Source organism: Choristoneura fumiferana, chromosome 4 (genome assembly GCF_025370935.1).
Source record: "Choristoneura fumiferana chromosome 4, NRCan_CFum_1, whole genome shotgun sequence".
NCBI lineage: Eukaryota > Metazoa > Arthropoda > Insecta > Lepidoptera > Tortricidae > Choristoneura > Choristoneura fumiferana.
In genome coordinates this window covers 20,537,776-20,564,654 of record NC_133475.1, presented here as the reverse complement: position 1 = coordinate 20,564,654, position 26,879 = coordinate 20,537,776, and the positions used below count along the sequence as shown (strand labels likewise).

The following is a 26,879-nucleotide window of genomic DNA, read 5'->3' as shown; positions in this document are numbered from 1 at the left end:
TGGATCACTGATTTTCATACTTTTTCCTGCAAATGTGCAGCCAGGCCTTACTTGTTCCCAAATTTCATAATTCGATGTCAATGAGAAGTACCCTATAGATTTTGATTTCCACACTTTTGATTGAAAATGAGGCTGTATTTTTATTGTAATTTTATGAGCGTTCGATTTTTCCCTTTTGATGTACGGAACCCTAAAAAGCCGCAGTTCGTGTCATAATTTGTGATCTCACCACGATCTCACGAGTTTACTGGATGACCTATGAATGAACGACACAAACTGCTATGTAGTTGACCTCAGGCTTAAGCATTCTAAGGATCGCCACACGAGGCCGCATATAGTGAAAGTTCCGACTCTGCACACAATGCGATCTATTAAAACAAAAGAGCATAACCAAAAACAACATCCTACTATTTTAAACCCCCGTACACCTGTCTAAAGATCCAAATTCGAACGCATATGCAGTTTCCACGTATCACCCTTTAGTTTTAAGCACGGCATAACCAATTTTAAGTAGCCCACAGCCATAATTGTCGTACACGGCTGCTTTACTTTCTCGTCATTTATTTAAAGCCTTTGCGAAGCGTGCTTGTACGTCAAATTGATTACGGTAAATAAATTACGCGGCATAATACGTCGATGTTTTTGTTAGCGAAGAGCGCGTGGTGGTTACGTCATTTTCGGCTTAGGTATTGAAGGTGGTTTACTTTTTCGTCTTCACCTTACAGCACTTGTTTTCGTTTGTTTTTAGGGTTCCGTTACACCCTTGTAGACTACATTGGAGTCATCCATAAAAGACGTCACACTTTAAGGGGATCCCATGCCCCAATGACTTTCGATCTGAATTCCTTAGTTTTCTAATGTTTTTTGTAGCTTATTATATTAACAACAACGGCTTTAAGCAATATAGTATCCCATATTTATTTCAAAGTTCATTGTCTTCGAGATATTTGGCATAAAAGTTGAACAATTTTAGGCCAAAAAACTGGTTTTCTGGCCATAACTTTTGTGTTAATTAGTTTCAAATGAAAACCCTCGACCAGTTTTTAGAGACGTCAAAGACGAACCCAAATATGTAGATTTCGTATATGTTAGATCTTTCACGTCAATAGAGATACGAAATAAGTGTTTTTTTCAGACAATGTTTAAAAAAATCATACAAAATTAAGTATAAAAGATTGGAGAACCGATAGCCGTTTGACTTATAATTCTATCTGTAGTGCAAAAGTAGGAGAAACGATTCAAAACTTGTCAATAATCGACGAAAACCTCGGATAGCCCTTAAGGGGAGTGCGGGGTCGAGGTGTTTGTGATACAAGAACAAAATAATTGAGATTTTCATAGTAATAAGAGTGACAAGAAGGAGGGGAGAGGTCTTAAATAATCTAAGGTTGCTGTGCCTTAGCTACGATGACAGTGACACAGACAGACAGACAGACAGTGGCGTCAAATTTATAATAATACCCTTCTTTACGTCAGGGGATAAAAATAGGCATTACGTAAATAACGCTGTCTTTTATTAACATTAAACAGGTTTTAATTAATATTTTCCTTTCCTATCTTATTCACCAGCCTACAATGATTCAGGTAAATCCCACTGACTTGTTTGTTCTTATTATTTAAACTCACAACCAAAATAACAAATCGTCGATGACACTGCAATGCCGCGTATAAACTAACAATGGCCGCGTACATCTGACTAGAGACAAAATTGAACAGGAGAGCTTTAAAAAATGTCTTCGTATTTATATTTACCAGCCGCGATATCTCAAATTTGCTACTCTATGTGGGTTACGCGAACATTATTATTATATATATTATATTTAGCCTATAACTGTGTCCCACTGCTGGGCAAAGGCCTCTCCTCTTGACTTCCACATCTCCCTATCCAGAGCTATATTTGGCCACTCACTCAATTCCGCGTCCAGGTCATCTCGCCATCGCCTTGCCGTCGGTGCCCGTCATGTGGTACCCACCATGTGGCTTTGTGCACCCATCTTTGTGGGTGCATCCGGCAGACATGCCCGGCCCAGTCCCACTTAAGTTTGGCGGTCGCTTTTCCAACATCAGCTATTCGAATCTTGGAGCGCAATGTGGTGTTCCGGATACGATCAGTCCTTTTTGCCCCTAATATGCTGCGCTCCATAGCTCGTTGCGCGACCATTAGATGTCGTTAATTAAATTGTTTTTTTATTAAAAAATACACGTACATTTCATTAATTAACTACTTATCCTTAGATAGCAGGATTGTTGCAGTCAATGTTTATAATAGTTGTTAGTGTATCATTGACGAAATGTCTTCTTTTGCTGAAGTTTTACGTTCTGTTCTGAAGAGAGATTCTTAAGTAAAATTAAAAAAAAAAACTTATTTTAGGTAGAACATTAAGATGTATAAACACAATATGAATCAATATGCTACTAATGTGCTTACGGGATAGTTCATAAAATAATGGGCTTCTAACTACGACAAAAAGTACGCTCGATGTGTTTTAACCACAGATAACATAAAGAAACTCATGTTTATAAAGACTTGAACTGAAATAATTTCCTTGCTCACCCGCGACCTTACGATAGCTAAGCTTATGCAAAATATGCGTGTTCATGCAGTTCCTCCACCTCCACACTGTAAGAACACACACAAATCACACAAACCCATCTATCACCAACACCACACTACACTGACGCGTTTCGAACTCAACCAGAGCTCATCTTCAGAGTGACACAACCGTACACCATGCTACCTGTTGTTAGACAGTGCAGTGCAGTGTGGAGGTGGAGGAACTGCATGAACACGCATATTTTGCATAAGCTTAGCTATCGTAAGGTCGCGGGTGAGCAAGGAAATTATTTCAGTTCATTGATATGGACATCCGCAAAGTAACGCCTGATTCAATAATTTTTTTATAAAGACTTGTCCAGGGGACGTAACCATGGCAACTGGATACAAGATAAAGTTGATCATCCAATTGAATTGACATATCTGCGAGCGACATCTGCGACAAGTAATAATTACAAGTGCAGCATGACTTTAGGAATATAAAACAGTAAATTATTGAAGACCAAAAAATTATAGTAGTCCAAAGATCAAAGAATTTGTGTTGTTTCTTATTTTAAATCGGTAACAATGTACAACACAATATCTAATCTACCTTATCTAGAGGTGAGACGTATTAACTGGAATAGGTTTTGGCTTGAACACGTGAGAACGCGTTCCCGCCCGCGATTCTTTTAGCGTACGAGTATTTAGGAGTACGGCGGCTGACAACGTTCCGCCAACTTGAAAACTAGACTTTATGTACACTTTTTAAATGAAAATTTTATAAAAATTGCTGACAATCCTAAGCCTGTATAAAGTATGAACGGAAGTTTTTAGTCGGTATTTAATATAGGTAAAAATTAAAAAAATATGAAGCGTGAAGACTGAACTGAGACGTGGAATTCGATTCGCAATGAGTCAATTGAGTGAAGTACTCGTAGATACTAGTTGACCTAGTATGTAAATACTTTATTGTACATAAAACACATAAATAATACAAAAAGAAAACAACAAAACAAAAGAGTACAAAGGCGAACTTATCCCTAAAAGGGATGCTAGTCTTTGGATCTAGTCTTTTTGTGGACGCGTACCTACTTGCAAGACTCAGTCCGCGTTTTGCCTAGTACGTCTCACCTCTACTTATCGTAAGGAAAACCGGATTTCAAAGATCGAGCTCAGTTTTCTCGATACGCCATTAATACGTTGATTTGATTTGTAAATATTACAACAATTCTTGGTATTGAACAAATACAACTGTCAAACTATCAGATTGATATCTACTTATATCTAAATACTAGGTACGGTCAAGTATAGCAAAAATATGTAGCATTCGAACCAGTCGAAAACATGTACCAAACACAACTTTATTACTTCTTGACAAGACCGTATGATGCGTATTATTGAAAAGTTGCGTATCTACATAAACATTGTTTGAAAAGTTTAATTCGACAAGGTGACATCTGATATAAAAACTGTCTAAAATTGGAAAAATAATTTTACAGGCGCTTCTTACTTTTTAGGGTTCCGGAGCCAAAATGGCAAAAACGGAACCCTTATAGTTTCGCCATGTCTGTCTGTCTGTCCGTCCGCGGCTTTGCTCAGGGACATGTCAATGCTAGAAAGCTGTAATTTTGCACGGATATATATGTAAACTATGACGACAAAATGGTACAATAGGTACATTTTTTTTACATAGACGTAAAGTGGTGATTTTTTTTCTCATCGAACCCTATAGTGTGGGATACCGTTGGATAGGTCTTTTAAAACCATTAGGAGGTTGCTAAGACGATTTTTCGATTCAGTGTTTGGGAAATATTCAACTTTAAAGTGGAAATTTTGATTAAAATCGAGCGTCCCCCCCCCCCTAAAATCTAAACCGGTGGGTAAAAATTTGAAAAAAATCAGGATGGCAGTAAGTATATAAAACTTACAAGGAAAACTATAACGGTTAAGTTTACTTGAGAACTATTAGTAGTTTAAGAGTAAATAGCAGCCTAAGGTATAAAATATACTTAAACTTGGAAGATGCCGTATAAAATACGAAATTTTTCGTAATGGCTACGCAACCCTATTTCGGGCGTGTCCGATATGCACTTGGCCGGTTTTTAATTTATCACAGTATTAGGCTTGTGTTTGACCACAATCACGCCCGATGGTAAGCGAACATGTGGATTTTGCTAAATTGACATCGGAATTTAAAAAAAACACACCGCGGATTTCATCAACGTTGCATTAAAAACACCCGCGTCAAATTTCATGTCTCTAATCCTAGCGGTTGGAATTTTGGGATTTTATTCCGGCCCCGTGAGAATATCGGGCCTATGTGTTATTCCAGACGTCTCACAAACTTTCGCATTTGTACAATACTAGCTTATGCCCGCGACTTTGTCTGCGCGGATCTAGGTTATCGCGCGGTGGCTACCTCTACCGGAATAAAAGGTATCCTATGTTGATCCTTGGGGTTCAAACTACCTATATACCAAATTTCATCAAAATCGGTTCAGTGGTTTCGACGTGAAAGCGTAACAGACAGACAGGCAGAGTTACTTTCGCATTTATAATATTATAGTAGGGACTAGCTTATGCCCGCGACTTCGTCTGCGCGGATCTAGGTTATCGCGCGGTGGCTACCACTACCGGAATAAAAGGTATCCTATGTTGATCCTTGGGGTTCAAACTACCTATATACCAAATTTCATCAAAATCGGTTCAGTGGTTTCGACGTGAAAGCGTAACTGACAGACAGACAGGCAGAGTTACTTTCGCATTTATAATATTAGTAGGGATAGTAGGGATTAATAGGATTAGTGGTATTCTTAACTTTTACAATTTCACTGTACAAACATGAACATAAACAGAAACAGTCGTGATAACTATCCGTGAAACAATGTTGTGTTTAAAACGTGCCCATAAACAACAAAGATTACTTGTAACCGGACAAATCTAGTGTTGAGCAGCGATTATGCGACGATCATACATTGTAAATGATTATGGCACCAAACTTTGATCTTAGAAAGACGATAACATTTACAAAACAACAAACATTTACTACTTTGAAAAAGCTGGTATCTCAAAAACGATGATCTTTCCTAGTGAACTTAATGAACATTGTTTTAAGGGTCAAATTTGTAGACGTATTGATTTGAGATACGAGGTTATTTCATTGTAGTGACTATATGTCCAAATGACGTTAGTTAACCCTCTGATTGCCACTGACTGACAGCCAATCGATACCGACAAAAATAACGCTGTATAGTTAAGGCTACATAATTTGTATTGTACTCGTAGTAGTTAGTTTAAAGAAAAAAAAAAGAATAAAGTTCAGAGAAATTCGGCGACAAACTCAATACCTAAAAAGCTTGAAGAATATGCAAGTTGAAGTGGCAATGGGTGGGCCATATCGCTCGAAGAACAGATAACAGTTGGGGGAGAAAAGTTCTCGAGTGGCGACCACGAACCGGAAGACGAAGCGTTAGCAGCCTCCCACAAGGCAGACTGACACTACCGTACTGATGGTCTCAAAGGAAGACCAGCGCCGCTCGCACGGGCGGCATTATGTTATTTGGGACCAATTCAGTATTCATTCAGTATTCATTTATTTGGCATAAACATAAGACTTATAAATACTAGTACTTACAGAAATTATGCACCCTGGTAGGGTATAGCCACAATTATTATATATGAAATTAAAATCTAATACACAACTAAAAGCCCTGCCTAAAAACTACTTAAAAAATACTAGACTAAAAAAAATATTTCTATTATTGAAATTGCACAAAGTTAAATTATTATGTATTAGGTATGGCACGATAATAATTTGTTTCTACCTAAATGTGTATTAATTTAATATAATATCACAACAAATTTATTCGTGACCGTGATACGTATTTTTTACTTTTCTTCTGTTTTTTTTTTTGTGTAATTGACACGAATAAATGTTTTTTCTTTCTTTCTTTCCTCAATAACGTTGCATATAAGACAACCGCACCAGATTTCATGTTTCTATAATCCTAGCGGTTAAAATTTCTAGATTTCACCCCGATCCCGTGGAAACTCGCACTTGCCCAGCTATATATTACTAAGTCATATTTAAAACGGCATGTCATGTGTAAACGTTAAAATAAATCGAAGCGTGACTTGCAAAATAAATCACTTAGTAATGCCCGATCGCTATAATTTGATCAAATGACAAATAAAGCGAAAACAACATGATGACTTGTTAGGTACCTACCTAACAACTTATTTATAATTATAATTAGGGCCCGGAATTTTGCGTGCGGCTATTGACAGATTGTAGGGAGAGAGCACCGCTTTTTATCGATGTTATCGACAAATCGATAGTTTTTATTTATATTTTTGTTTTTATTGTATAAACTACTACTGTACTAACACAGTTGTACTAACATAGTTGTAAGATTTAATATTACTAACCATCTATGGACATTGTGTTTGAAATAAATGGATTATTATTATTATTATTATTATTATAAAACCTCAAACTTTCCGATGATACGTATTTTCAGCGGTCAATGACGAAAAAAGTTCAAAATATTGGAAAGTTTAATATATTTAAATTGCTTTATTGAAATCACTATAATTACGAATACCTTTATATTTTATAACTTGAGAAAAGATCCCTCTGAGACCACTTAACGTTACCCTTTGATAAAATAAAAGAGAAAATATTATTTTGTATTCCTTCAGTTCTTACCACGAATATAAAGTATTTTATAATAATATTCCAAGCAAAAATATATTTACAATCATGTATTAAAGTTACAACTTAATTTAAAGTTGTTGATTTCGTATTCAAAGTCATTTTTAATTTCAGCAGGGCTACCACGAAACTCGAAACTCGAAGTTCGTGTCGTGCGGTCCCTCTGACACTTATACTATTTAATACGAGAGCGAGAAGGACGGTACGATACGAACTTCGGGTTTCGTAGTAGCCCTGCAGTATCGATAATATCGATAAAAAGCGATGCTCTCTCCCTACAATCTATCAATAGCCGCACGCAAAATTCCGGGCCTTAATTATAATTATGGTGATGATCTGATCATGGGGTGATCATTGAAACTTTATAATCTGAACTGATGTTGTAAACAGAAAATATTTGACTGTGTGTTTTTGATATAATTAATTAGCTTAAAAAACAAAGCTATATCATCAGCGAATAACGTAGGGTTTATTTTTGTATTTATGTTTTGTATTTAAGTTGTATTGTAAGCAACGGATAACCAAACAAAGAGTATCATTGCATTCAGTAATGCAAAATTTTAAGTCACATCACAATACGGTATTTGACTATTTTGTATATGTTTTATAAATTAAAACTACACAATGCCTGTTATCGAATAGAAAAACAATTTTTAAGCTACCTTTACAAATAACAAATTTATAAAGGTTTGAAATTCAAGATTAGACAGAGAAAGACATACTGGCATGTGACGTCACACGCCAGTACCGCCATACTTGCTGCATAGAAAAAAGCGTTTGAGAAAAAGACAGGTATATAGATTTTTCAAAAAATCACTATAAATCCAATTTTCAACCGATTTCAATTTTCTCTTCGCTAAACACTATCTGTTTATCTATATATTCATAATAATATTAAGATATGACAAAATCAGGAGTTGTCAAATACCGTATTATATATTAAAGTTACAACATAAATTAAAAAAAAATTACCGATTTGTTGATAACATCGATAAAAAGCGGTGCTCTCTCCCTACAATCCGTCACTAGCCGCACGCAATATTCCGGGCCCTAATGATAAGTAAACTTCGCTTGCATCTGTGTTTGTTTGTTTTAGATAGAAATCTATGGGAGTATCGAATCTTTCATTGATAGAGAGCTGCACTATCTCTAATTAAGAAAGGCTACTTTTTAGCCCAGGCAGCAGACATTTTTGCGGGAAAATGTTACTATATGATAAGCTGGTGGCCATGATAATTGATTTAAATCACCTGAGGCCATATTGTTTAACGTGCGGGCGCTTGCAATCGCATCTACCATCTCTTTCCACCCTTATCCTATACCGTGTGACAGAAAGAAGGGCTGAAAACGATTGTGATTCCGAATGTGTTAAGCAATAAGGCTTCTGTTTCAAAATCTAAATATTTTATTTGCCCAAACATAGGTTCAAAATGTTTATAACAGTTACCTTGTCACATCCGATAAAGTTCACTTTAGCATGCAGCATAATTTTTCCTTTACGTTTGACACAGTGACGTTACCCAATGTAAATAGAGTATTTCTTATACTATCCATTAGCACACAATATATCAATTCGTGTTGCGACATTCGACTAACATAAATTTCCATTTATTTTACGCAAATCGGGCGACATGTAAATAAATACACGTATTTTTCAACCAAATGATATGCTGGCGTCGCAATTCGGTGATTCTGCTTTATCATTGGCCATTTCATTAATAACCTAACCTGACCAACAAAAAGTTGGAATCCCCCGACTTTGTCACTGCAAAGTTCAATATCTCAAAAACGGCTGACACGATTTTGATAAAACATGTCTAGGAACCATCGCTAGAAAACCTGCTTTCCATCGAAAAACCCGCATTCAAATCGGTCCGCCCGTTTAAGAGCTACGGTGCCACAGACAGACATACAGACACACATAGCGGTCAAACTTATAACACCCCTCTTTTTGCGTCGGGGGTTAAAAAAATATAACAATATTGCAAGATGATTTTAATTATTCTGTTAATTATTGTATACTATTATTTAATGCGTAATTATGTACTACATACACTGCTTTATCTTCATTTATTATAAACAAAACTAACTAATCTTTGCAACAAGGCAAACTAAATACCTGTCGACCGATTGGCCAAGTGGTTAGAGAACCTGACTACAAACGTTGAAGTCCCGGGTTCGATTCCCGGCCGGGGCAGATAGTTGTATGAATAATACGAATGTTTGTTTTCGGGTCTTAGATGTTTAATATGTATTTAAGTATGTATTTATCTATATAAGAATGTTTATCCGTTGCCTAGTATCCATAGTACAAGCTTTGCTTAGTTTGGGACTAGGTCAATTAGTGTCAAGTGTCCCATGATATTTAATTTGATATTTAAATATCAAAAATGGCGGTAAATTAAAAGTTTTTTACGCATATCTCGCAACCGCATTTTTTTTCAAATTTTACTTGTTTGATATTCTATCTCGTTGTCCAAGAGGCAACAGCGAAGTTTCTCAAAAAAAAATGTTATAATAATATACTAAGGTGACCCGGGGCTATTGTAGCTGGGGGTATTGTATTTGAGCCGTCTGATGGTGTCCTTACGACGCCATGTTCATGTGTGTTGTGTGAAGACAGTCTTCTGGCGAACACAACGTAAAATGGCCGAGAAGAACATGACGTCCTAAGGACGGCATCAGACGGTTCAGATACAATATCCCCCCAGCTACAATAGCCCCGGTCCATAAAATGCACGCTCGATGACTTTTAAACACAGTTGTCCAGAGGACTTAACCAGTAGGTGCATACTTTTGTACTTTGTCGTTTTACAGCATCGTACAAGTCGTACAACACCATACAAATTTGACAAATGTGCTAATACGACAAAGTAAAACAGTGATTTTGATGCTGACTGTACAAGAAAAGTTGATCGAATTTTCGTATAAATGCGCGTAATTTGCGTGCGTGTGTGCGTGTGTGTGTGTATGTTTGTTACTCCTTAACGCTAAAACGGCTGGAAGGATTTGAATGAATTTTGGTATGTAGATAGCTGGACATCTGGAATAACACACAAAGCACACAAAGGCTACTTTTTAACCCGATATTCCCACGGGATAGGGATAAAATCGTGAAATGTCAACCGTTGGGTTTAGTCTTGAAATTTTGGACAGTTGTTCTTAACACAACCTCAATGAAGATCACGATATAAACTTTGGGAATTCCCAAGGGAACTTTGAAAAATCCCGAAATTTCATTTGTACCAGATCGATTAGTTTACGCGTGCGAAGCCGCGGATAAAATCTAGTTAAATATAAAGTACGTACCTCATATCTGGCGAGAAGTCGACGGAGCACGCGTATCCCGCGACCATATGGCCCGTGAAGGTTTTCTTGCGATTCATTTTGAACCGGTTCAAAGCGCTGAACACTATCACCTGGTTAAAACAAACATACATATATTAAGATTGTTTTTTTGGAATCTTTTTGTATTTTTTATTTCAATTCCAAATTTTTTGTTACTTTTACGGTCATCCCGCTGCTTAAGTGACTAAATAAGAAAACAAACAAGCTGATATATGTGGTGTATAGAAGAAATTCGTGTCTGTATCACTGTCCAGTGGTGTAGTGGTATAGCACGTGGCACGGAATGCCGAGGACCTGGGTCCGATTCCCAGCGCTGGTCATATTTTTCTGGTTTTTCTATGCATCTATATTTCAGTTTGTATTTTCGATATACATATATTTTAAAGATAAGCTCATTCCCCCCAATCAACTTTTCAGTGTTGTTATTCTGTCCCGCAACTCAACTCGGGATACATCAGTTATACTTCGTTTGTTTTAGCATTAGAAAGAAGATATAAGCGATCTTGATGTGTTTTTTTTATAATTCATAGCAAATAATATGATATTGTAACGGATAACAGAACTTTCAATAAATTATTTCATGTTCCCCTCACAAGGAAAAAATATAAATCTAACTCTTATATTAACAGAGCCTGTAAAGCCCATAATACTAATTTCTGTCAAGTAGATGTATTTCATTTATCCTTAGTTAAGTTCAAGAGTGGCATTCTGTCCCTTTTGGATTAATAGCATTCATTTTACAATTTTGCAGTTTCATCTTTAAATAGCTAATTTAATTTTGTTCAATTAACTGCTAACCGTATTTGTGTTTAGCCAACAAACCTGTTTTCAGTTTTGTTTCCCGATCATTTTACTTTTACTTAAATGAATCAGTAAGTGGTGGCAGCTTTATTGGTTTATGTAAATTGTAATTTATTTATTTTTAAGAACCATGTACCGTTTGTGCCCAAATAAACATTAAAACATTAAAACATAACTCACGTCTTAAACCGAGTTTAGCTCGACATGTTTCGGGCTATTTCGTAGCCCTTCTTCTCAGGGGCACGCGACGCGAGGAGCTAAACTCGGTTTAAGACGTGAGTTATCCGTTACAATATCATTTAATATGAGTGAGTCTCACGGTAGTTTCATGTTCATAGCAAATATGTAACAATTAGCAAGGACATATAATCATTTACATGCTTTTGGTATCATAAGTAATGGTTACTGTTTTTTTTAACGTTTTTCAATAATTAAACTCGTCAAGATTGTTTACCCTTTTTCTAATGCTAAAAAAACGAAGTATAGACACTGTTAGAAAAATGTTTGCACGCTTAGAAGCGTTGAGCCATGAAGGAATTGCCTTAAAATTGTCACAACTCCTGCCGTTTAGTACATTTGTACCTACCACATAAAATCATAATTCTAATAGGTACCTCAGGAGACGTTAACACGGCAACAAGCTGCACTAAAAAGTCGATTGGCCCATTTACAAAATGTCTTCAAATTCTTCTAGAATATTAGTTATTGGGTTAGTTTGACTGAACACCCCTGTCATGTGAGAGACTACAATAGACAGATCTCCCCTGAAGTAGGTGTAGGTATGCCTGGAGATCAAAGACACGAAAAGTCTGAAAGTGAAAGTCTGAAGGAAGAGCGTCGGGTATTGCGTCTTAGTTGAGAAACTTCGATATTGCGATGTAGGATGTTGGAATTGTTCTGTATGACAACTAGATGGCGTTAGGAGTTCAAATTCAAATGCCGAAAAATGTGTAAGGTATTCTTGGTCAGAGACCCTTTTTTGACTAGCGACCGTGCGAAACCGGGGCGATGTTAAAAAGAAGAAGGTAGTTGTAAGATAGTCATTCATGTACGTAGTTTACGATGGCGCCACTAGATGGCGCTGTCCCGTGAACTCGCGAATCCTAAATCGCGCTGTTAAGTTTTTTCTTAGAATCTTCACCTTCTCCAGCATTATTCGAGCAGTTACGATATCAATACCAATCAACGTGTTTTAACAAGAGTCAGAACTCAACAAGATTAGATATATCTTCATCATTGCGTTTGAATGTGTAATCAATCATGTACGCATTCTCATATAATGGTGAAGCAGTATCGAATCTTGAAGTGTTCTGACTTTGAATAAAGTTGCTTCACCCACTCTTTGGTAATAAGGATTTTTGTGACTATAGTAATCTATACCTACTATATATTATATACTAAGATTAAACCAGCGTTTCCACCAAAGATGTGCGAGGATGTGTAGCGAGAAATATGTTTTTCATCAGACAATATAAACGCTTAATTTACCTCGCCTCGCTTCGCTCAGTCGTTTCCACCAGCGATGTGCGGTGCGTGGTTGTGTAAATGAAGCTTGTCTATTGGTTAATGAAAAACACATCCTCGCAAATTATTGGTGGAAATGCTGCTTAAATTAATTTTGAATTCAAGACTGTTTAATACCTGTAGATTACTTTTTGAATTATTCAACTCTGACATTCTATTCAAAATATGTCACGATTTTTCAGTGTGACTTTCCCTTGAGACGTTTTGTTTTTAATAAGTAATATAGATAGTCTATGGTGCTAGTAATATAGATAGTCTGGTACCTGGTTATTAAATACAAGGTGTTAATTATTAAACTGAAAACCTGTCCTTTATTTTAAGTTAATTTAATGTATATACTTAAAGACAACTTAATTATTTAACAAAATATTAGTATGTTTTGCTAAGTCAGCAATTCTACTTTGATTTAAAGAATAGTATCATTGAACAGCCGAGACTAAAATAAAGTTTTTCTCAAAAATGGCGAAGGAAAGAAACTAAATTAGAATAAGCTTTTTCTCGAAATATGTTGAAATTTAATTTTACTCAAATATTTTTTTTATGCTTTCCCACCTTTTTTCAATAAAAAAATAAGTACTGCAGATGTATTTTTCCACCACACCACAAGCTACTTCAGGCACAATAAAAAAAGTCTGGGGTTCCAACAAAATAACTGATACCGGCCATTTGAGTTGGCTGTATACGACTTGTACCAACTTATTACCATGGCCGTTTTAACTTTTTAAAAAGTTCGAGACTACAATAATGAAATTTGTATGCGACATTGTTGTCGAGTTGATCGATCCTTCGCCTTCTGATAAGCAAACAATAATGTCAACTTTTACGGATATTTCTGAAAAATGGTACCTTATTGTCCATGCTCTGGCAGGCGAGCCACTTGCCGTTGGGCGCGCGCGTCACGGCCGGCAGCGAATGCATGGACGGGTCCGCGATATACTTCATGTCCACTGGAATGTCCCTGTCAACATATTATAATACTAGTTTGTGTTCCATAAAACAGGCTTTAAAATATCTTTTGTTTCAATGCAAAACGTCAAATATGCACGATAAAGGCCATTACATTAGGTACACGACTTGAAATTAATAATCTGAATTTCTATGGTTCATTTATTAGTTACTGAATAAATTCACAGGACTAGGAATATTCTATATGTAAATATATAAATATTACCGACGCGTTTCATTACGTCAAATTACAATTTAATTTACATAATAAAGTATTAATGTAGCTGATTAAATGGGCTGCAATTCGTGTATAATAGCCCTAAAAGCCGAACAGCAGACACAATAAAAAAAGATTTGGCGGGAAAATTGACAAGTGTCATTATCTTTTCTTTTTTTTGATTGACTGGACTTGGGCTTTAGCCATTATGCAAGTAAATTTCATTGTCATTTCAAAAGTTTAGTTTAGAAACGTGATTTTTTATTGTTGCAGTCCGTTATATCTAAGAATAAATATAAGAATAAGAATAATTTAGTAATAAAGTTACACTGTCCACAAAAAATTACAGAATAACACAGTTGAATAAAAGCAATACATTTGACTTTTCTACGGCCTTCGCACTAGACTCTGGGTTTGTATCGCGAGCGCCATCTACGTGTTTTATAGCAATTTGATTTTATTGGGATTATTTTAACGTTTTAAAAAATCATGTTAGAATGAAATAAACACTTATATAGATGGTAGTTATAATTTGAGTCTGGTACAATTTTAGTTGTCTTACGAATAAAACATTGATTTCTAGGAGTATTTTATTTCTTTTAGTGCATGTTTGAGAAAAGCACTATACAAGCCTCGGCGTGAAAGAACATCTATACATACTCGGCCTGCAAGCCTTTCTTTCCCGGCCTCTGCAGTAATGTTTTTTTTTATTCGACTGGATGGCAAACGAGCAAGCAATAGTAATGTACTATTATGTAACTGATACGTAATAAGGGGCCTTAAAACACGAGTAGTTGTATAAATGTTAAATGACGGAGCCAATGTTAGGTATTCGGACATAAAAACTGGGTTGGATTTCCCGCCAGTTAACACTAATCAATGGATGGTGAAACAGCCCCTTAGAGTCGTATCAAATATTTATGCCCGCTTCGTTGTGTCAGATATTTCTGGTGGTGACTGCACGTGTGTGTGTGTGTGTGTGTGTGTGTGTGTGTGTACGGACCACTCCCAGACGCGCAGGCTCTTGTCGTCGGAGGTGGTGACGAAGCGTCGGTTGTCGTCGACGAAGGTGACGGTGTTGACGGCGCCCAGATGCCGGTCGTACTCCTGCGCGACCTCGCCCGTCCGCGTGTCCCACTGCAAATACGGTATTTGACTATTTTCTGTACGTTTTATAAATTAAAACTACACAACGCCTGTTATCGAATAGAAAAACATTTTTTTCATCACACTTGCTCGTAAACAGTGTCGTAACATGCAGGCTGCCTTGGTTGCAACCCCCCAAATAAAACCCTCGACCTTAATGTGCTTGTCATGAAACCCGTGGTCGGTAAATGAGTCAGTGCCCGTACTGATGGCGCTGCTGCAGGACCACATGCACACGCACGTTGCGGCGCATGCCGAGGAGGGGAGGTAGAGGGCGACGCTGCCAAGAGCACAGCCTAAGGTATCGCCAATATTTGGAACAATTATATTTATTTTCTTTTACAAATATAAAATTTTACTTGCAAATGTGATGAAAAACATTGTATGTCGCACGGGCGGTACTAGAATTACGAACATCGACTCATTAAAGCCCTCAGTCTTCGACTTCGGGCTTCTAATAGACTCTCGTTCGTAATTCCTTATTTACCGCCCTTAAGACACAATGTACTATTACAGAACTGGATAATTATTCGATAACTATCTCGATTTATGTATGTATGTAAACTATTTATTGTACTAAAGAAAAGAAAAAAAATACAATTGACAAACTCTGAGATACCTGTACAAAAGCGGACGTATCCCTTTAAGGGATCTCTACCAGTCAACCTTTGAGTGGATGAAAGGAGCAATCAGTGATTTAATTTGGTTTATTTTAAAAAAATGTATGGAAAAGGGAATTATTAGAAACCAATTACGATATTTCTTCATATAAAACTTCGTTTTTTTAATTAATTATTGTAAGTATTTTGTTTAACGACGTCTTGTTAGATTAATCTAGTTCTCCCAAACCAATGCAATTTCCTAAATTTTATCCATGTGCATATACCTATTGAGCACTAGCATTATTTTACTTTTTAGCTGTGGTGAAGTGGTTAACTGTCAAGAATGACACTTACAACCACTGTCAAAGTGATATAATGTCAGATTGCAAGTCCAAATCGAATTTCGCAGTAGATACGGGATATTGGCAAAAAAATATACTAACACATATGATCTTCTTGTCCGAGGTGCCGGCCACGAAGAGGTGCTGCTTGTCTTCGTCAGGATGGAACTTGGCGCAGTAGGGCACCTTGCGCGACGTGAAGCGCCCCGCGCACGCGCCTGTCTCCGTGTCCCACAGCTTTATGTACCGGTCGTACGCTGCACACACATACATTATTTATTTACACGCGTAAATCATTAGATACAGGAGTTTAATTGAAATTTCGGGATCTTACAAAATTCCCATGCGAATATCGAGATAAAAAGTATGTATTATTCCAGATTTCTATCTATCTACATTCCAAATTCCATCGAAATCCGTGCAGCCATTTTAGTGCGAAGTAACAAACAAAATTTCCCATGGGAATTCCCGGAAATCGCATCGTGGTTTTCATTGAAGTTCATTAAAAACCACCATGCCAAATTTTATGCCATGTCTCACGAAGGCCCTTTGTACCACTGGGGTACCATAGGACGACAACAACGAATGCCGAATTTCATGACTCTTAAGTCCAACGGTTGTTATTTCGAGATTTTAGTTCAATCCTGTGGGACCGGGATAAAAAGTAGCCTATGCATGTGTTACTCCAGCGGTTGAGCTATCTACATACCAAATTTCATACGGATCCGTCCAGCCACTTGAGCGTGAAGGAGTAACGAACATACACTTAAGTCCATAGAAGTAGAATAGGATTTCAATTTTATCGACGTATTAATTTGAGATACGCTTTTCTTTAAAGCTGTGACGAAATAATTATAACAATGTGTGTTACCAGCAGACAGGAACTGTTCCCCGGAGTTGTTGAAGTTGACGTCCCGCACGGCCTGCCGGTGCCCGAAGTAAGTGCGCACGCAGCGACGCGCGCCGTACACCTCCCAGATCTGACGCAAACGTATGCCGTTATTGTACGAGTAGCGAACTAACGGATTGCTCGACGAGGGAGCGTTCAAGTATTACGTAACGCAATTTGAGGGGGGCGGGGGTCTTATAAAGTGTTACGATGCGTTACAGGGACGGGAGAGGAGATTGAACCGCGCGTTACGTCACATTTTTTTTTATAAAAAGTTCATACTCAAAAGTGGGAAATTCGCATCATTATTGCTATTTTTAATGCTCTTATGCTGACTTGCCAGCGCAAAATGACTAAATGAATGAAAAATACCAACTAAATTTGGAAAACGGCCAAAGAAAAGCTAAAAGATTTTTTTTTTTTAGAGACGCTAATAAACTTTTATTGCAGCTCAGGGTCCCTAGATTGTTAGTAACATGTAATCTTATTTAAAAGGGTTAGTAACACAAATAAATAAAATTATCATCAAAATTACAATCAAAATTAAACAGAAAAACGTTACCACATGGTCAAAGTCAAAAATCTTCAAAAATTGCGTTACGTAATACTTAAACGCGAACGCCCCCTGAGGTGGTTTGCGAGTCGAGCGTCACGAGGCTTGCCAAGATATGACGATCAGACAATTAATGTTTCCTAGAGATTATGGACCGTAAAGTTTCAATGATAAAAAAACTAATAAAATAACCAAAATGTGTCTTCAAAGATGATAAATATAAAACTTCAAAGGGTGCTTCTTTTAGGAAAATATGTTTGTGCCGATATAACATAACACGTACTCATTATCCTTACATGTTTGTTCTCAAATGTATAATCAAACCAGTACGTACCTTGACGCGGCAGTCCATCCCGGCGGACAGCATGAGGTGAGCGGTGCCGGGGAACCAGCGCACCGCCGCCACGCCCTTGGTGTGACCCTTCCATGTGTGGATATGCGCCTGCAACGTAACAACTAACATGTTGACAAGTTTCTGTCACATACTGGCCTCCTACTTAACGTAGCCTAAGGGCCTGTTTAACTACTCACTGATACATTTTATTTGACAGATAAATGTGATGCCGTCTCCGTTTATCCGGACAAAACAAACAAAGGCAGCATCACACAGCTGAAAGAGGGGGTAAATCTGGTTGTTGATTTAAAATTTCGAGATTTTAATAATTCCATTGTGTTCTTTATTAACATTGCAATAAAACACGTACTAAATTTCAGTTAGCAGTTTTGGAGTTTCGATTTTACGCGGAGAGGAGGTTCTTTCTAAAGCATCTAGGTACGATTTGGACATTTAATCTATAGATCGATATGGATTCAAAACCCGTCTCTGGATTTATTTTTTTTTTAATTTTCTTTGTATTATTTTGCAGCGTGCAATGACGGCCTCACGGTCCCACCGGAAGACCAGCGCCAGCTCTTGAGCCGGCATTATGCTGAGGTGGGTCCGTTTCGTGAACAGTAACACGTTTTTTTTTCTCTTTCTTTTATGTAATTATTCTGTCACTGTTCCGAATAAATGTATTTCTTTCTTCTTTCTTTCTATTTTTCAGTCGCGATCAATAATAATACATTACAGACCTTGGGCAGGAAGCATTTGTCTGGCGGCGCGGCGCTTCGCAGCTGAGTCTCGGCACGCGGCGCTGCCAGCCACGACCGGCCTTGGTAGTCCGTCGCCTTGTCGACTGTGAACAGAGAAACATTTTTTTATTTTTTTTATTTTTTTCTATTTGACTGATGGCAAACGAGCAAATGGGTCTCCTGATGGTAAGAGATCACCACCGCCCATAAACATCTGCACACCAGGGGTATTGCAGACGCGTTGCCAACCTAGAGCCTAAGATGGGATACCTCACGTGCCAGTAATTTCACGGCTGTCTTACTCTCCACACCGAAACACAACAGTGCAAGCACTGCTGCTTCACGGCAGGATTAGCGAGCAAGATGGTGTAGCAATCCGGGCGGACCTTGCACAAGGTCTACCACCAGTAAAATAATAATTTTAATAGTTTCACCCTTGCTGTCTTAGCAAGGCGCATTATGCCAATGTCGACAGAGAGACAAGTGCCGCTTTACAACATGCCAGTAGTATTACGTTATGGGCCCGTGGGGTTAACCAGTTATAAGTGATAGATCGAGCATATTCCTACTGGCATTGTTTGCTATAAAAATACGCACCGTTACTATATCAACGTAATTTGCTTTGCCTCTTACAATTTGAACAAGTTTAGTTTTTTTACCAGTGAACAAAACCCTTTTTTACGTTATATTTAATATTATAAGTATAAATTAAATTAATTTCATATTATAGTTTACTGCAGTGTAAAGCACATACTAGTTAATTTCACTGTGATGTCTGGCAAATGTAGCACCATGACATTAGCAGCACCAAAGTTCCACCCTAGGTGGTGATTCATTTTCTTCAAGTGTACAATGAATGATACATATTTTCTTCCATAATCTGTACTTACTGTGGAACACAGTCTTCTCCTCCAGAGGTTTGTCATCGTCAACTTTGCCCCTCTTTTGTCTTTTTGCTAATATTTCCTCTAACTCCTTAGCCTCTTCGCCCTCTGGCTTCATCACTCTGGAAATAATAAATAAAGAAATGTTTATAGCAGCTCAAATAATAATTACAACAAACTACATAATACATATCGACGCTTGAAAGGAGAAATTGACTAAGCAACATTTTTTTTTAATAGTGAGTTATATACATGTTTGGAATCAGGAATTACTGATTCCAAACATATATATATATCTCACTCTTAAAAAAAATGTTGCTTAATATCTCCTTTAAAGTGTCGATAATATTACAAAAAATTCAAAATAAAGACAATAATAATTATAATTAATTAAAATATAATATATAATTATTTTAATTATATTTTATAATTATTCTTCATAAATCCCATCTTGACAAGTCACTAGGACAACCTTCAATTTATAAATCTTCAACAAAAATAAAAACGTTTATTTGCCTACATATTCTCGCTACTTTTAAAAAAGCTAGTAACTTAAAATCAATAGTTTTTCTGAGTGAACTTTATGAACATTATTTGAATGATATATACAATAATTAACAGAAATAAATAAAAAAGAACTAAAACTAACTACCTCTAATCTTTAAAATATATATTATTTCTTTGTTTATAAATATTTTTTTTGAATGATCAATTTTATTGACATATTGATTTGAGATACAAGATTTTTTCAAAGTAGTGACGATATGTTGCAAGTCGCCTATCATATTCACTATTTGAATTTACAATTAATAATAAATTTTCTTGGTTCATAGAAATCGAATTCATTTGTAAAGCTTTTAATCATATTTTAATTATTTTGATAATTTTACTATCATTGCATTTTAAAAAGGTGGCATCACTATACATATTTTTAATCACATTTGCTGTGCTTAACCTTACATATGCTTTTGCTGAAATCTACAAATTTTTGCAAAATTTATACTATCTTTTCTTATTTTCACCTTATTAGGGACAACCAAGACTGAAATCCACGTTTTTTTTCACTTCCCCTGAATTAATGGTGAAGCTTCCATACAATATCCAATATTATATTATAATTCATTAAATACCTTTGTTCCCCTACAAAGCCACCCCAGGGGCCAAGGAACCCTGTGATGTCCTCAGGGTTGTCATTTTTGTTGCGTTTCTTTTTGTCGAGAGGCCTTTTCTTAATTGTCTCAAACACTGTCTTGCCTTCTGCTTCCACGGGAGGCGCCACCATTGCGGACACTGGAAGATTAAAAGTTTAGATATAAAAAAAAAATGTTTTTAAATAATTTATTGCACTTTTAGTTTTTTTTTACTAATGGCTTTCAATCCTTGCCCTTTTAGCTATTGAAGTTTGTTGTTTCTTAGCAACAATAGACCTCTAAGATTTTGTTGATTCTGTCAAAAGCAAAAATATTGAAAACACATATCTTGTCTCATATGTTTGTTTGTACATTTTATGATTGTCTAATTTGGCTCAAAAGCTCATTTAACTAGGTACTTTCTGTAACCGCAACTACAACCTCCAATTTTAGCAACACATAATTTTTTTTAGGCGGTATCTCTCTGTAAGACATAACTTGTAAAGTCTGACAGTAAAGAGTAGTGATATGCATGTTTAACTATCTGTCATTTCTTTCCCATTAAAAAAGGAACTTGTTAAAACTATGTTTTATACTTTAGGTCTCTTCAAAATCAATTTTTTTAAAGTAACTGCTATCCTATCCTCATCTTTCTTTCTTTCTTTCATAAGCATCATGTTTCTAAATTGAAATAAGCATAGTTAACCTTACTAGGGAGGTAAGAGAAGATTTAAGATTTTCAAATTTAACTCACAAACAAGAGAATTTGCTGTCTCAGCATCACCATCTGTAGAAGGATCCATCGCATAACCATAACTGGTGAAGGTCCTCCTCTGGTTTTCAAACTGAAAGTCACTTATATGAGCTTTCTCCACAAAGCCTGCTAGCACATTGCGGTTGGCTTTCATCTGCTGAGTTTGAAACGGGTTCTCGGGTCCATAAGTTGGGGCGAAGAGTTCCTCGTATTTGGGATTGTGCATTAGCTCTGCATTTGTTGGTATTAACACACGAGTATCGTCACTATTCTGAAATGAATTGCACAACATTATTTTGATTGATGTAAAGCACTGACTTACAAAACCTGTTTGCAATAGTTTACAAGTTCAGGATGATGAAAAAGACTTACTGTGGGCATGACTACGGGTGCTGCGCATATTTGCATGCTTTTGGCAATTGATGAACTAGGATCTACGGGTTTCAAATGAGTCAACAAGCTTTCGTTGCTTTGTACTTTGGTGGCGTCAGAATCATTATCGTCGTCGTCTTCAGAGCTACTGCCGTAGTTTTGTATGTTCAACATTGTGAACCGATTTTTTATTATAATTGAGAAATATGTTTACTCTGTCTATTGGCACTATAATAATAATAAAATAAGTAGCTGCGAAACACGTTAGCATCAACAGCAACAAGTTCAACTTCAACTTCAACTTCTTTGTTTTTGGCAACCGGTCGCTTTAGGTTAGCAACCACTACTGCCAATGACAACTGACAGCAGCACAAGTGTAAATCGTGTTTGACCAGTTTTTAGAAAACAGTTTCCAAACGTTGGTTGCCGTGAAGTGCTTGTTGCGTACCTAAAATAGACATACACAGACATTGAGACGATACAAAACATTAAGACGGTACAAACATTAAGACAATACAAAACATAAAGACAATACAGGTTAGATCCAAGGGAGAGACAAAAGCGGAAAAAAAAGCGTCTAAAGTTTAATTTTTTCTTTTGTGATGTATTTAATCATTAAGGTCAGGATTTTTTTGTTAGAGGAGGCAAGAAGTAGAAGGGATTTGAGGTTTGTGGGTTTGGGGATACCGGGGGGGAGAATGTTATAAAGTGAGACCGATCTCATTGGACAGTTTAAAAAGATGTGGTCTGCAGTACCCTCCTCCAAGCCGCATGAACAGAGGGGGGATTGGACAATCCCCCACCTGTACAGGCGAGAGGGAGTGCAGGTATGACCAATACGCAGTCTACAAATGACTGAGGTGGTCTGTTTGTTAGCATGCCGAAACCGAAAGAACCATGGCTTGGGGGGGATGCTGGGTTGAATGTCCCCGTAATGACGTCCCTTGACCAGAATGGAGCGCTCATACTGTCGGAGCCAGCTAGAGTCGAGGTCTGATTTGGCAGATGAGAGGAGGTCATAGAAATAGCAGTGAGGGTGATCCAAGCTGCCAGTCTCTATGGCCTCCTTAGCCAGGGCATCAGCAATTTCATTGCCCTGGATTCCGGAATGACCCGGGATCCAGGCCAAAGAGATCTCGAGATTACGGGTATGACATTCAAATAGGGTTTGCCTGATAAGTAAGACTAGAGGGTAACAAATTTTGGAAGAGAAAGGATTGGCTTTGATGGCTTGCAAGCCGCTAAGTGAGTCGGAAAAAATTATGGCTTTACTGATCTCGTGCGAATCAACATACCTAATGGCTTCTAAGATAGCAACCAGTTCTCCAGTGAAAACTGATGTGAGGGGTGGGCATTTAAAGCTCAAGATAACGGAGTCCTTCGGAATCCAGACTGCCGAACCCACTGCGCCGCAAACTATGAGTCTAGAGGAGTCCGTAAATAACAACGACCAGTCACGCCAGGAGTTGTTGATATTATGGAGGAAGGCATTGTTGGCCCCAGGTTGGTTTTTTGCTATTCCGAAGTTGAGGATTATGTTGGGTTGGAAAATTAACTATCGTAACTATGACAAAAAGGGGGAGTAGGGGGCAGGTGAAGGTGGGGTCTGGGAGGTTAGTGAATTTACGGAAGCTGTTTATGAGGCAGGGGGGAGTTTTATTGAACCAAAATCCGCTGTCAGTAATTAAATGTGAGAGTTCTTGGAGTTTTGGAAGGAGGGGTGATCATTAAGGAGGGACAGTCTAAGAAAGAACCGATCAGCTAAATATTGACGTCGGAGGAAAGGGGGGGATCAGATGCTTCTACTTGGAGAGCGTTGGTCGGAGAAGATTTCATGGCGCCTAAAATAACCCTTAAGGCCTGGTATTGGATTTTATCCAGTTTACCGAGAGCCACTTTACTACAAGGTTCTAAAGTGAAAGAACCATAGTCAATGACGCTGCGAACTATGGCATTGTACAGCAGTTTTTGCGCATAGGGGTGGGCACCCACCACACACCCGAAAGGCAACGTAAAATATTTATACTTGACTGGCACTTTAAAGCTACGTAATCAATATGTGAGGCCATAGAAAGACGGGAGTCAAGGATAACGCCTAAAAATTTTACTTGCTTTTCGACAGGTATCAGCTGGTTATTAAAAGCTACTTCTACAGGGGGGAAAGATCTTTTTCTGGTGAAGGGAACCACAGTACATTTAGATACTGAGAGGGAAAGACCATGAACAGCAAGCCATTCTCCCAGATAAAATAGGGCTTGGTTCAGGTTGGATGTGGCTATTTCGACGGAGTGGGAGGAGGAATACAGGGCAATGTCATCGGCATATTGTAAAATATTGCAAAACGGGGATACAGCCTTTCTAAATCGTGAGTGTACAAGCTATAGAGTAAAGGGCTTAGTACGGATCCTTGAGGAGGCCTTGCCAAATTAGTCTCGGAGCGGAATGGGAACCACAATGTCTCACTTCTATGGATCGTTCCATAAGGAAATTACATATAAAATGTGTTAATCTCTGCGGCAGACTCAGCTTAGATAATTTATCTCTGAGTAAGGAGAGAATAACATTATCATACGCAGATGTTATGTCCAGGAACACACCAATAATAATAATAATAATAATAATAATAATAATAATAAAATCTTTATTCAATAAGACAAAATTGCACAAGAGAGGAATGAACAATTACAAAGAAAAAGACAACTTAGGTTAAACATAGCACAATTAAAAAAGTTGAATCCTGACTCACAAACTAGGCAAGGCCCGTATCTTGCAAGTCAGTGTTCGTCACGTATGCGAGCTAATAGAGTAAACTACGTATATCCAAGTAGCTACTAAGTAAACTGAAACATTTTTATTAAGAAAAGGAAAATTAATAAAATTATGTGTGTGTGTGTGTGTGTGTGTGTGTGTGTGTGTGTGTGTGTGTGCGTGTGTGTGTGTGTATGTGTGTGTGTGTGAGTGTGTGTGTGTAAATGTGTGAGTGCGCGTGTGAGTGTGTGTATGTATCTATGGGTGTCGAAGTTTCTGAGTCTAGGTATATGGGTGACAGTATATGTGCAGGTACGTTAAAGAGAAATGTTGCTGTCTTAAGTCTTAAGTCAGAAGATACTCGTATCATCATAATCGAGTTTTTGCAACCACTGTGAGACTTTCTTTTTCATTTGAAACCTACTTAATCTAATTATGTTTAAAACATTATTTATCTTATTATAAAGAAATGAGCTAGTGATTTGGAATTGTCTCGAAGAAAATTTAGTTTTATGGGGTATGGGAGGGCAAATTCTGTAGTGATTTCTTTTAGTAAGATCTGGTTGCCGTACTTGCGCGTGCCTGCGCAAAATGGAGCGGAGTATAAAGAGCTGTCTCACTGTCAACAATTTAGCGATATTGTACAGGTCTTTCGTTGGGAATCTAAATTTTGTAGTGTAAGACTTTGAGCACAGCTCTCTGAGCTCTCTCGACTTTAAGGAAATAAGTTTTAGCCGCACCACCCCATGCAGGCACACAGTAAGTCAAGACTGAGGTACAAAGTGCAGAATAGACAGTGTTTAGGGTTTCTGTGTCGGCAGATTGTCGAAGTGTTCTAAATATGTGAATAAGACGTCTGATTCGAGTGGCAAGCATGTCGACTTGTGGATACCAATTTAGGTTTCGGTCAAAATAGACACCAAGATATTTTATTATTTTAGTTTGCGCTATAGAAGACATCTGCAGTTACCAGCATTGTTGCAATTTGCGTGAACCCTAATTTCATAGAAACTCGTATATACTCAATAAGGAACTCGTTCCTCGATAGGGTGATCCTGTCAGTGGTCAAAATAGAGAGACTGTCCATGGTGCCCATTCCTCCGAAAACCAAATTGGCTTCTGGCCAGAATTTTTTTGGATTCAACGAAACCACTCAAGCCGTTTCTTGATCATGTGTTCTAGTATTTTGAGTAGGCAGGATGACAATGCAATGGGACGATGGGAAGAGGGTAGAAGGGGTCTTTTCCTGGCTTAGGTAAGGGAATAACTACTTGCTTTTCCAGGCTTCTGGAACAAAACCAAGGTGAAAAAAGAGTTTATAAGGTCTAAAAAATATCTTTTTCGTTATGTTCCCTGACTTCGCCAGAAAGGCGTATGGTATATTATCTGGACCAGGAGCGGAGTTTTTGAGGTGGTCCAAAGAGGAAAGGAGTTCTAACCAGGAAAACGGTTGGTCGAAATTGTTGCGGAACAATTGCGGGATACGGGGAGGGAACTGAGTTTAAGTGGGGAACGGTGGGGGGGCGATAACATATTAATAAAAGGAGGGAGCCAAATGAGGAGTCATTTACTGGGAAAATCACGGGCTGTGAATGAACCTCGGAAGCGCTTTATTGCTTTCCATAGGACGGAAGCCGGAGTACGGGGAGAGATGCTTTGGCAGAAATTAATCCACCCATGCCTCTTTTTTTTTTAAAAGTACGTTTTGCCAAAGGCCGCAATCTTTTTATACGCGAGAAAGTTATCTATCGACATGTTTTCGCAGTAAAAGTTTCTCAGCTCCTTCCTTTGGCGGATCATGTCCGTGCACTCGAGTCCCACCAAGGGGGGGGACCTATCAGATTTGTACCGTTTTCTTGTCGGAATATTTAAATTCAGCTGAGGCTATAAGGGAATCGATAAATTTATCATGGCATATGGGCGCGTTTTCTACTGAGACAGTGGGCAACTCACTGATGGCTGTGCGTCAATGTCCATTGCGAATTGGTCCCATTTGCCTAGGTAGGTGGTACCTATGGGAATTTAGAGGGGACAAGCTGGGTTGAGAAAAGGAAGAAGGGAATGATATTAGGATGGGAAGGTGGTCACTGCCGTGGGAATCTTGGAGTACGGACCACGAGAGAAGGGAGCTGAAATTAGGAGAGCAGAGGGAGAGGTCAACGGCACTAGGATTCTGACCGGAGCCGTTCTGCGTGTAGGGGAACCGTCGTTGAGAAGACAGATTGTTGGGAGTCCTCCATAAGTCTACGAGATCGCAGGCTAAAGCGTCGTAGTCTGCGCTTCCCCACATGAGATGGTGGC

The 26,879-nt window shown here is 37.8% G+C and overlaps 1 protein-coding gene across 1 annotated transcript in view; it reads right to left on the bottom strand.

Moving 5' to 3' along the window:
- LOC141427626 (pre-mRNA-processing factor 17) overlaps window positions 1–23,377 on the bottom strand; it is a 55,660-nt gene extending 32,283 nt beyond the window's left edge. Inside the window, exons 1-12 of the mRNA XM_074087235.1 lie at window positions 23,126–23,377; window positions 21,831–22,278; window positions 21,459–21,729; window positions 20,705–20,864; window positions 19,581–19,696; window positions 18,691–18,794; window positions 17,951–18,058; window positions 17,046–17,154; window positions 16,277–16,431; window positions 15,089–15,222; window positions 13,770–13,881; window positions 10,560–10,669 (exon numbers count right to left, since the gene is read on the bottom strand). Of these exons, the coding sequence (XP_073943336.1) occupies window positions 10,560–10,669; window positions 13,770–13,881; window positions 15,089–15,222; window positions 16,277–16,431; window positions 17,046–17,154; window positions 17,951–18,058; window positions 18,691–18,794; window positions 19,581–19,696; window positions 20,705–20,864; window positions 21,459–21,729; window positions 21,831–22,004 (1,553 nt within the window). The 5' untranslated portion in view covers window positions 22,005–22,278; window positions 23,126–23,377. The remainder of the gene's footprint in view (window positions 1–10,559; window positions 10,670–13,769; window positions 13,882–15,088; window positions 15,223–16,276; window positions 16,432–17,045; window positions 17,155–17,950; window positions 18,059–18,690; window positions 18,795–19,580; window positions 19,697–20,704; window positions 20,865–21,458; window positions 21,730–21,830; window positions 22,279–23,125) is intronic.
- Between the last annotated feature and the right edge of the window lie 3,502 nt (window positions 23,378–26,879).